General features: G+C 42.1%; 4 protein-coding genes across 4 annotated transcripts; all 4 read right to left on the reverse strand.

Annotated features, from left to right (window-relative positions):
• Window positions 1-266: 266 nt before the first annotated feature.
• Window positions 267-2,363, reverse strand: LOC136441241 (ficolin-1-like). Its single transcript, XM_066437417.1, has 6 exons — window positions 2,105-2,363; window positions 1,685-1,832; window positions 1,318-1,463; window positions 1,127-1,223; window positions 830-994; window positions 267-619 (listed from the first exon to the last, which is right to left on the reverse strand). Exons 1-6 carry the CDS (start codon window positions 2,297-2,299, stop codon window positions 357-359), a joined length of 1,014 nt encoding a protein of 337 aa, XP_066293514.1. The 5' UTR covers window positions 2,300-2,363; the 3' UTR covers window positions 267-356.
• Window positions 2,364-3,310: 947 nt separating this feature from the next.
• Window positions 3,311-5,734, reverse strand: LOC136441243 (ficolin-2-like). Its single transcript, XM_066437419.1, has 6 exons — window positions 5,497-5,734; window positions 5,103-5,229; window positions 4,664-4,809; window positions 4,473-4,569; window positions 4,184-4,348; window positions 3,311-3,658 (listed from the first exon to the last, which is right to left on the reverse strand). The coding sequence occupies exons 3-6, from the start codon at window positions 4,781-4,783 to the stop codon at window positions 3,396-3,398; spliced, it is 645 nt and encodes a 214-aa protein (XP_066293516.1). The 5' UTR covers window positions 4,784-4,809; window positions 5,103-5,229; window positions 5,497-5,734; the 3' UTR covers window positions 3,311-3,395.
• Window positions 5,735-6,708: 974 nt separating this feature from the next.
• On the reverse strand, window positions 6,709-7,670 carry LOC136442064 (ficolin-1-like). The gene is made up of 3 exons (XM_066438666.1): window positions 7,574-7,670; window positions 7,156-7,320; window positions 6,709-6,997 (listed from the first exon to the last, which is right to left on the reverse strand). The coding sequence occupies exons 1-3, from the start codon at window positions 7,668-7,670 to the stop codon at window positions 6,735-6,737; spliced, it is 525 nt and encodes a 174-aa protein (XP_066294763.1). The 3' UTR covers window positions 6,709-6,734.
• A 246-nt stretch (window positions 7,671-7,916) lies between these two features.
• Window positions 7,917-9,336, reverse strand: LOC136441244 (fibrinogen C domain-containing protein 1-like). The gene is made up of 3 exons (XM_066437420.1): window positions 8,992-9,336; window positions 8,600-8,654; window positions 7,917-8,099 (listed from the first exon to the last, which is right to left on the reverse strand). The coding sequence occupies exons 1-3, from the start codon at window positions 9,214-9,216 to the stop codon at window positions 7,936-7,938; spliced, it is 444 nt and encodes a 147-aa protein (XP_066293517.1). The 5' UTR covers window positions 9,217-9,336; the 3' UTR covers window positions 7,917-7,935.
• Window positions 9,337-10,188: the final 852 nt, after the last annotated feature.

Here is a 10,188-nt window from a genome sequence, read left to right on the forward strand (position 1 = left end):
AAAATAGGACACAAACACCTCTGGTGTTTTCAAGGAGTTAGTTTTGTAAGTTTGTTCTTTGCACATGAGGCTATGGGGGTCAAACGGATATTTGAGGAGTATTTTTTTATTTACACTTAACGAGGTGTTTCGGCTAGTTGTGGAGGATGACTTGGGTAAGTTATGACGGGAATGGTACAGTATTAAGTTTCTATTACTTCAAGACTATCGAGAAAGTATCTATATATATAGTCAATATAAGATGCACGCGACAATTCACACAAGTCCATCATGCATATGGTGTTTTATTTCTCTGTGTATTAATATGTTGTTGTCTGTGAGGACCTGGACAGCCATGATGAGCAACCAATGTCAACCTAATTTGGTCTTATTTTCATTTCAGCAGTTTTCAGGGAGTAGTTTAGACCCTTCCATGGGTACCAGTTGACCCCTTCCCATGAAGACTGGTGAACCCCACCCAGGTACTGGCCGTTGAGGCATACATGGTGGCAACGATTGTACCACCATCCACCTTTGTAAGCTTGAGCACAGTGTACGGTAGAGTGGTTGTCATTCTCCCCGTCTCTTGTAGAAAAGTACGTGCCGTCGTGAGTGTGTATGTGATCGGTCAGGCCATCACCTGAAAAGGGTCGACATATAACGTAACACTGTGTTCTCTTCTTTGTTAAGTAGTTCGTTTGGCATATAGAGTTCTCTGTTATAGCTAAAGGTAGTGCATGAAATTTTATACAAGCAGTTACTCTTTTAAAATGCCATTAGATATCTTTGTCAACATGCAATTCAAAAGTGATCATTTTTCACAGAAAATTGCTGTAAGGAGGACACACACCCGCAGTGCCCGAGTATCCACTGATAGTGAGCCTGTACTTGTGCACCTCATCCCCCACCCTGAAGATGTTGTACTTGGCGAAGGCCGTGTTGCCCTCAAAGTCCTCCAGATCCACCCTCAGTTCGTACACATCCTGGGCCGTCAGGCGGTGGAGGTGGTCATTACCTGTGACCGAACGACCACAAATGTTCAAATAATTTTGACCAATACAAAATATCCCAAAGGGTGTCTTAAGCTAAAAGATCTGCTTTGATCATATCAGAGTTACAAACAAGTTGTAACAAGTTGTAACCTCACCTAGCCAGAACTCTCCCCTCAGGTCACCAAACCCTGTCTTGTACGCCTGCCAGTCTTGGTAGAAGTTGACCGAGCCGTCTTGACGCTTTTGGAACAGCTACACAGAGAAATGTATACATAAATGTGTGGGGGAAAAAGTGAATTAAAACAATAAGTCTGGCAGCTGAATAAAGTTCGTTTGAAATCCTTACCGTCCATCCACCCCCGTCAGTGTCCATGTCACAGTAGACGTGAACAGAACTTTTCCCTCCTCCATCAGGGTAGATGGTGTACACACCGCTGGTATCGTGTCCAGACGCCAACAGTTCCATACAGTCACGGGGGCCGTTCAGCTTGTCTGGGTTTGTAAACACGTAAGTTTGCATTTCTTTACTTGTACGGAAGCACATGACATCTTATGCTTAGTCTTTGTTTAACTACAGAACAAAGCGATCTTTACACAACAATGCAACAAACTGAAGTTGATCTTTTGTCGGATAACTCAGTTTATAATGGCTTTGCATGAGTAATGATTATTGACTGCTAAATTGAAAGTAATTCAAAATCAATTCAATGAACCTGAGAGCTGGCTCAGAAGACTTTGCAGTTGGTTTATTGTGGTTTGTTGCTGTTGTATGGTGGTTTGTTGCTGTTGCATGATGAGAGCCTGGTCATCAAGGGTTGTCTGCACACCAGCAAAGGACTGCTGTTGTTCATCCGTCCATACCTAGCAATAATGCGGACCGTGGTATGATACTGCAAGTTCAGTGATAGACGAATGAGTCTAAATAAAGACAGTCGCATTGATTTTTTGTGACCATATTGTATTTAGTAGAACAGGCTTAACGATGTCATTTATGAAAATTATCTAGGGAAAGAAACCACAACTGCGTAACCTGGCTTGTTGCACTCTTGCACGCAGTGACTGGCTATATTTAGACTATATAATGTCCTTGGGTATGCCTTTCGCCGAACGTTGAAGACCATTCGGAGACTTACCGTCCAGTGTGCCTCACAGCATCGCTGCGTGTCGTTCTTCAGTCCCTCCACGTACTCCAGCAGCTGCCCATATGCCAAAGTTTCGTGTTCTCCTTCTCCGGTGACAGCTGATCCAGAAAAACCCTGAATATCGAGCTGACAGCTGCCGTGATGCAACAGCAGGACTAGGAGGACGACATGCGAACAGAAAGCCATGGTAGCGTGACAGAAATGACTGCTTCAGCCGAAGATCCGGCTAATGTACAATGTCATGTAAGAGTAGTGTAGAAGCAGATGTGCCATTCTCACAAACGTTTACTTTCCTTGCATGAGTCAACGACAGTCAAATAGCTTTTTCATGACATGACGAAATGTGATATCTTGTTGCTAGGTAAGCAAGCTTTTTCTGGCCATGGACTTTTCAAGTATGTCAATATTCACGAATCCATAACAAACGTATCTATATTTACCAATAGGAACGGCGTCATTTCCGTTTGTTCTATTTTCTTGGTTCGGTTGTTTTATTCTTAGTTTATATGTGTAATGTTGACTAGTTAAGTATAGATCAGCAATTGTTTCCCGATTATTGTCCTGGTAACGATGAGCAGACATTGTTATAATACAATGCTAAACTTTTTTCCAACACTAAGGTATTCACGGATCGAATTTTCGACGACCACTGTCGCCTTCTTCAGGATTGTTATAACATTGTTATAGTTTTAGGCTTCGAAGGCGAATCTTTCATGTCTGTGCAAAATGAGTAAATGCGCTATAGAATACAATTAGAACGGGATGCTTTCACACTTCCATATCCGATCCTGTCCTGACAGATTTTGTATGCTGATTGCGTTAAAACAACTGCATCACCTTATCCTCGGGACTGGTTTGTTGCTGTACAGACGTTATTAATTTCACTTCTTTATGTATGTTGAGTTATTAGTATGGACTAATTCTATGCATTTTTGTAATACCCTATATTTGTAAGGAAACTTAATTGATTTGTCAAGATGTCAATCATGCAATATCTTTGTCATATTTTGTCTGGCCCTTATTTGTTCGATCCTGACTTCAATACAAAATCGGCTAGTAGGGTAATTTGAGTTGTTCATGAATAAATAAGGACTCAAATAAAGAAACCACCAACAAACAAACAAACAAACAAACGCATTACTATAGTAAACAGAAACAGTTGAATAGTTGAATAAATCATGAGAACTCACAACAGAATGTGGTGCTGATTGACCGCGAGTTTATTTGAACTTCTGTTGAGAATGGACTCTGTATCAACCTCCTCTAAGTACATTTATTCGGCCTAGTTTGGCCTTATTTTCATTTCAGTAGTTTTCAGGGAGTAGTGATGGCCCTTCCATTGGTACCAGATGACACCATCAGCAAAGGACTGATGAGTCCCGCCCAGGTACAGGCCGTTCAGGTTTGCACGATGGCAACTATTGTACCACCACGCGCCTGTGTAGACTACTGCACAGTGATCATTAGGCTGGAGGTCATTCTCCCTGTCCCTCGTGGAAAAGTACATGTCGTTGTGAGACATAGCTGGGTCTGTGATGGCGTCACCTGGAATGTAACAAGTATCATCAGTGATGGAAAGTGCATTGGGTTTTGGTGTGAGATGAATGCGTTCTATAATGCATTTTCATTTGAACGAGAGCCAATTCTGGCCAACTACACAAACTTGAGATGGTTTCCAGTCATGGCGTCGCGGTGGCGTAGTGGCAGGGTGTTTGGCCCCAGAACCCAGAGATACCGGGTTCGAATCCGGGACTCCCTGATTTGTCCCGTTGACGTTGATGACTTTCCCCACTTTGCTCAGGTGAAAATGGATAGGACGTTAAATGGATGCCCCGTGTTTGAGGGGAGCCACACCTCAAGAACCCAACACACTTTTCGAAACGAGTAGGGGTCCTTCCCGGTATGAGTGGATCATATAAATCTGTCCGGATATGCAGCTTGTACTCTTCAGTACAAACCCGATGTGTTACGCCTTGATGCGGTTTACGGGGTATGCAATACAAACAAACAAAACTTTTGCACAACAAAAAAGAGACAAGAGAAGACACACGAAGAAGAAGGAAGACACACCTGCAGTGCCGGAGTATCCACTGATAGTGAGCCTGTACTTGTGCACCTCATCCTCCACCCTGAAGATGTTGTACTTGGCGAAGGCCGTGTTGCCCTCAAAGTCCTCCAGATCCACCCTCAGTTCGTACACATCCTGGGCAGTCAGGCGGTGGAGGTGGTCATTACCTGTGACCGAGCGACAACAAATGTTCAAATAATTTTGACTGATACAAAATATCCCCAAGGATGTCTTAAGCTAAAAGATCTGCTTTGATCATATCAGAGTTACAAACAAGAGTTGTAACCTCACCTAGCCAGAACTCTCCCCTCAGGTCACCAAACCCTGTCTTGTACGCCTGCCAGTCTCGGTAGAAGTTGACCGAGCCGTCTTGACGCTTTTGGAACAGCTGCACAGAGAAATGTATACATAAATGTGTGGGGGAAAAAGTGAATTAAAACAATAAGTCTGGCAACTGAATAAAGTTCGTCTGAAATCCTTACCGTCCATCCACCCCCGTCAGTGTCCATGTCACAGTAGACGTGAACAGGACTTTTCCCTCCTCCATCAGGGTAGATGGTGTACACACTGCTGGTATCGTGTCCAGTCGCCAACAGTTCCATGCAGTCACGGGGACCGTTCAGTTTGTCTGGGTTTGTAAACACGTAAAGCTATATTTTCTTGCACTCAAGCACATGGCATCTTAGAATGTTAAGCTGATTTGGAACTACACTGACAAGGGAACTAACGATACATGATAAAATGATATTTAGCCGATCATGCAACAATGCCAAAACTGTAGCTAATATTTTGTCACATGCACAGAAGTTGATTTATTATGATTTCCATGCGAATGACTTTGGGTATGTAATGATTGCCCTGCTTGCCAAATTGGAAATTAGAAGAAAAAAATCAAAATTCAAAATTCACTGCATATTGAACCTGAAAGCTGGCTGAGAAGATTCTGTTGTTAGTTTATGGTGGTTTGTTGCTGTTGTATGATGAGAGCCTGGTCATCCAAGATTGCCTGCAGACCAGCAAAGGACTGCTGTTGGTCCTCGGTCCATACCTAGTATGTAGTAGGATATCAATTCGAAACATGGCACTGTACATTCGATAAACAAAGTCTCATAGATTTGTTTCTTTTTTTCGGGTCCATATTGTATTTAGCATGACGTGCTAATCGAAATCATTTATGAAAATTGCCCAGGGAACCAAAGCACAATTTATGTAACCAGGCTTGTTGCATTCTTGCAATGGCTTGTTATAGACTATGTAATGTCCCTAGCACTAGACACCCATATTGTAGACCGTTGAAGACCATTCGGAGACTTACCGTCCAGTGTGCCTCACAGCATCGCTGCGTGTCGTTCTTCAGTCCCTCCACGTACTCCAGTAGCTGCCCATATGCCAGAGAAGACTCCATCGAAGTTTCGTGTTGTCCTTCTCCGGTGACAGCCGGCGATCCAGTAAAACCCTGAATATCGAGCTGACAGCTGCCATTATGTAGCAGCAGGACTAGGAGGATGACATGCGAACGGACAGCCATTGTAGCGCGACAGGAATGACCGCTTCGGCCGAAGATCCGGCAAATGTACATGTAAGAGTAGTGTAGAAGCAGATGTGCCATTCTCACAAACGTTTACTTTCCTTGCATAAAGCAACGGTGCTCAAATATTTTTCATGACATAACAAAATGTGATATCTTGTTTCTAGGTAGAGAAGCTTCCGGATTTTTCAACTATCAATATTCACAAAGCCATCCTAAACATATCTGTATTTTCCCTTGATGGAATGGCGTTTCTTTTTTCATTTTGATCTATTTTTCCGTCGGTTATTTCATTTTGGGTTTAACGTAATTTGTGTCATTTTGACTGTCATTTGAATTAGAGCAATTTTTCCTGTTTGTCGTCTTGGCAACGCTTAGCAGACATTGTTATAGTTTTAGGTTTCGACAGCGAACGTCTCTGAAAAATTAGTAAGCGCGCTATATCAGGTGTATTTGCAGCCAGTGCCACAGGCAGGTACCCAATGTGTAGGGTAATGAGGCTGTTTTTAACGTGTTATAGAACATCATTAGAACGGGACGTTTTCGTTCATTCTTTCATATCCTGTCCTGACGAATTTTGTATGATGATTGTGTTAAAATAACTGCTGGACATTATCCTCGGGACTGGTTTGTTGCTGTACAGATATGTTATCAATTTCACCGAGTTATTAGTATGGAGTATTTCTATGCATTGTTGTAATACCCTATATTTGTAATGAAACTTAATTGATTTGTTAAGATGTCAATGCTGCAATATATATTTTTGTTATATTTTGTCTGACCCTTATCTATTCGATCCTGACCTCAATAAAAAAATCTGCCAGTAGGGTGATCTGAGTTTTTCATGAATAAATAAAGACTCAAACAAACAAATAAACAAACAAACAGACAAACGTATCAATATGGTAACCAGAAACAATTGAATAAATCATGAGAACTGACAACAGTGTGTGGTGCTGATTGATCGATTTTATTTGAACTTCTGTTGAGAAGGTATCAACCTTCTCTGAGAACATTTGTTCGACCTAGTTAGGCCTTATTTTCATTTCAGTAGTTTTTAGGGAATAGCTATAACCCTTCCATGGGCGCCAGTTCACACCGTCTGCATGGGACTGATGAACACCGCCCAGGTACAGGCCGTTCAGGTTTGCAAGGTGGCAACTACGGTACCACCACGCGCCTGTGAAGACTTCGGCACAATGATCATCAGGGTGGACGTCGTTCTCCTGGTCCCTCGTGGAAAAGTACATGCCGTTGTGAGAGTAGGTTGGGTCTGTCATGGCGTCACCTGGAATGTAATAACAAGTGTGATCAGTGATGTGAGAATGTATTTTGTTATTGTGTTCCAATGCGTTACATTTGAGCGAGAGCCGATTTCGGCCAATTACACAAACTTGAGATAGCTTCCAACTATTGCAAAAAAAGACATCTAGAAGGAAGACACACCTGCAGTGCCCGAGTATCCACTGATAGTGAGCCTGTACCTGTGCACCTCATCCTCCACCCTGAAGATGTTGTACTTGGCGAAGGCCGTGTTGCCCTCAAAGTCCTCCAGATCCACCCTCAGTTCGTACACATCCTGGGCAGTCAGGCGGTGGAGGTGGTCATTTCCTGCAAGACAAACACGACTTCAAAATGGGAACTACAAAACATATTGCCTTTTGTACACAGCATGTTTTGTTTCACATTTAGATCGAAACTACTAGCTTAACAGAACCAGCATTGGTAGTGCGCATTATTATACGTGAGGATATCATACGTGTACTTGGAAACTGTTTATACTAAATAAACATCGTAATATAAATAGCTAGTCTGGCGGTACATGTTCCCTACAGTAGATTTCAATCAAACGTTGCTAGCATACCTAGCCAGAACTCTCCCCTCAGGTCACCAAACCCTGTCTTGTACGCCTGCCAGTCTTGGTAGAAGTTGACCGACCCGCCTTGACGCCTCTGGAACATCTACACAGAGAAATTGGTATCTTGTGTGTAAGTCAAAGTGAATGATGTTTCGTCAAGACCTACCCACATACCAAACATCAAGGCATTCTCGACTTCATACACATGTACACACACACACGCGCGCGCGCGCGTAGATACACACACACACACACACACACACACACACACACACACACACACATGCTCACACACTCATTCACTTTACCAAAAAACAGAGCCTTCACTGCGAAGGTAATAAAACAAATCGTCTGGTAGCTGAACAAAGTTAGTCTGAAATCCTTACCGTCCATCCACCCCCGTCAGTGTCCATGTCACAGTAGACGTGAACAGGACTTTTCCCTCCTCCATCAGGGTAGATGGTGTACACACCGCTGGTATCGTGTCCAGTCGCCAACAGTTCCATACAGTCACGGGGGCCGTTCAGCTTTTCTAATATGACAATAATACAATGATGCATCAAACCTGAATGAACGATAAGAAGTCACATAAAAGCTTTCCCCGTGGCCTATATGATTTAAATCTTTTAGGTTTAGGACGTCCGTCCATTTCCTGACATGTTTGTAAAAGTCCAACTATCTTGTCTCTTGTCTCAAAGTCACTCACTCACTCACTCACTCACTCACTCACTCACTCACTCACTCACTCACTCACTTACGCTCACTCACTCACTCACTCACTCACTCACTCACTCACTCACTCACTCACTCACTCACTCACTCACTCACTCACTCACTCACTCACTGACATAACTAGTAGTCCTAGACTCGAGGCAGTCTGTATGTCGACAAAAGATTTCCACCTCTGGCGGTCATAGTCACAAAGTTATATTACAACAATATGAATGAAATACATATTTTAGTATTACAATACATTAGAATTGAACGAAATAAACAAATGTATAAGAAAAATGGTGATATTATGATGAGTACCCGACAGTTGGTTCAGCGCACTTTGCAGCTGCTGGATAGTGACAGCCATCGACACCTGCAGATGCCGGTTGAGAACGTAAACATCAATTTTATTCACCCGCGAAAAGGTTAACAAAACAGGCAGCAGAAATTTAAATATTGCCGGAGTCTGATTGACATTCCAGACGTTTTTCTAGACGTTATCTCTGGAGAAAAAGTGGTGTATATGTTTTGTTGTTGATATGCTGTAGTTAATTGTATTCTAAAAATGTTTGTAGCCATCGGTGTGACGACCGATAATACACATATTGAAAATGTAAATATCAGCCAGCAAAAGTCTACCCTACATTTGTACAATGGGTCAAACTTAACCTTTCAGATTGTAAATTTGGACATACGAAAAAAACACCAACCGCGGTTTGTCCAGAACAACACTGCTTGTCCAAGGCGTCCGTCCTGTTCCTCAGTTCTTCCAAGTCGCTCTCCAAGCGGTCCTGTCTGCTCGTGTACAGTAGCAGGTACTCGAGGGCCTGGCAGGACCCAGTAGATATCCCCGCTTCGATTTCATTCAGACCCGCCGCCACATTTGCGGCGGAATAGTGCAGTAGTGCGAAAAGTAGGATTGAAAGGAGAGCCATTCTGCTGTTGTACACAACTGCCTTGCGACAAACTCTTGTCGAGTCTAGTATAGAGCCTTTATACGATTACTAAGCATGAACAGATGGTCGGCGCTTATGCGTTTCGCCACGTATAGCTTTTGCGGCGCAATTGACGGTTTATGTTTCAAGTACGTGACCTTTTCTTCTCGCTTTGGACACTCAAGAATCAAATAAGGCACCTCCTTTATGACTTTTATCCAGTTGTAGAGTTTGAATTGTCTTTATATATTGTTCACCTGGATGTCTAGCCTTCATAAACGTTTCTTTATTGAATGTGTGCGAAGCAATTGAAAAATATTGACAGGAAAGGTGTTCAACATCCTACTATTCAGGATATAAGCAAACATTGAGATTAACGTGGAAATGAATTGTTTACAAACCAATTCTACGGATGAGCCAAATTATTGACAACCATTACTTTATAAAATAAAAAGGACAAGTTAACCATAATCATTCATCAGTTTGGAAATGTATTCAGATACCATGAGTTTCATTGTAGAAATAAATACATGACTTTATTTAATGATCTTATCTTTTTCTATCATGAATCGTCAATGTGTTTGCAATTGCTGTACCAATTTTCAGAGCATGATGGTAGCAGCACAGTTAAATTTGTGCATAAAGTATGATCTATTCTGCTGTTGCAGAAGTTAAGAGGAGCTAATGCAAGTAGCAATCTCATAATCATACACAACCAATGTTAGTTATCAGTCAATGTACAAAAACGTTTGACCTTTTATCATCACTTTATGTTCATGATGAATAAACAATTACTACATATCGAAATTCTATGCAATACAAGAGATCTTGGATTGTTAGTCTAATAAATGTGGAAAGTGGTTGTTTGAACAACTGTTCAAACGTTGATAGCCTTCATAATATTAGCAGGCACGTGTGTAAACAAAACGTACACGTAAGTTTGTGATCATGTTACAGTGCTCCAAATGTTTA

The sequence above is a fragment of the Branchiostoma lanceolatum genome, chromosome 9 (assembly GCF_035083965.1).
Source record: "Branchiostoma lanceolatum isolate klBraLanc5 chromosome 9, klBraLanc5.hap2, whole genome shotgun sequence".
In the NCBI taxonomy this organism is placed as follows: domain Eukaryota; kingdom Metazoa; phylum Chordata; class Leptocardii; order Amphioxiformes; family Branchiostomatidae; genus Branchiostoma; species Branchiostoma lanceolatum.

Excerpts from the sequence above, each read along its gene's own strand:
- LOC136441241 (XM_066437417.1), bottom strand. The coding sequence starts at position 2,299 with ATGGCTTTCTGTTCGCATGTCGTCCTCCTAGTCCTGCTGTTGCATCAC. Across the intron at positions 1,833-2,104 it reads GCTGTGAGGCACACTGGACG|GTATGGACGGATGAACAACA; the intron begins GTAAGTCTCCGA and ends CATTATTGCTAG. Across the intron at positions 1,464-1,684 it reads TCTTCTGAGCCAGCTCTCAG|ACAAGCTGAACGGCCCCCGT; the intron begins GTTCATTGAATT and ends TTACAAACCCAG.
- LOC136441243 (XM_066437419.1), bottom strand. The coding sequence starts at position 4,783 with ATGGAACTGTTGGCGACTGGACACGATACCAGCAGTGTGTACACCATC. Across the intron at positions 4,570-4,663 it reads CTGACGGGGGTGGATGGACG|CTGTTCCAAAAGCGTCAAGA; the intron begins GTAAGGATTTCA and ends TTCTCTGTGCAG. Across the intron at positions 3,659-4,183 it reads TGGATACTCCGGCACTGCAG|GTGACGCCATCACAGACCCA; the intron begins GTGTGTCTTCCT and ends GTTACATTCCAG.
- LOC136442064 (XM_066438666.1), bottom strand. The coding sequence starts at position 7,670 with ATGTTCCAGAGGCGTCAAGGCGGGTCGGTCAACTTCTACCAAGACTGG. Across the intron at positions 7,321-7,573 it reads GAGGGGAGAGTTCTGGCTAG|GAAATGACCACCTCCACCGC; the intron begins GTATGCTAGCAA and ends TTTGTCTTGCAG. Across the intron at positions 6,998-7,155 it reads TGGATACTCGGGCACTGCAG|GTGACGCCATGACAGACCCA; the intron begins GTGTGTCTTCCT and ends ATTACATTCCAG.
- LOC136441244 (XM_066437420.1), bottom strand. The coding sequence starts at position 9,216 with ATGGCTCTCCTTTCAATCCTACTTTTCGCACTACTGCACTATTCCGCC. Across the intron at positions 8,655-8,991 it reads GTTGTTCTGGACAAACCGCG|GTGTCGATGGCTGTCACTAT; the intron begins GTTGGTGTTTTT and ends CGGCATCTGCAG. Across the intron at positions 8,100-8,599 it reads TGCGCTGAACCAACTGTCGG|AAAAGCTGAACGGCCCCCGT; the intron begins GTACTCATCATA and ends TTGTCATATTAG.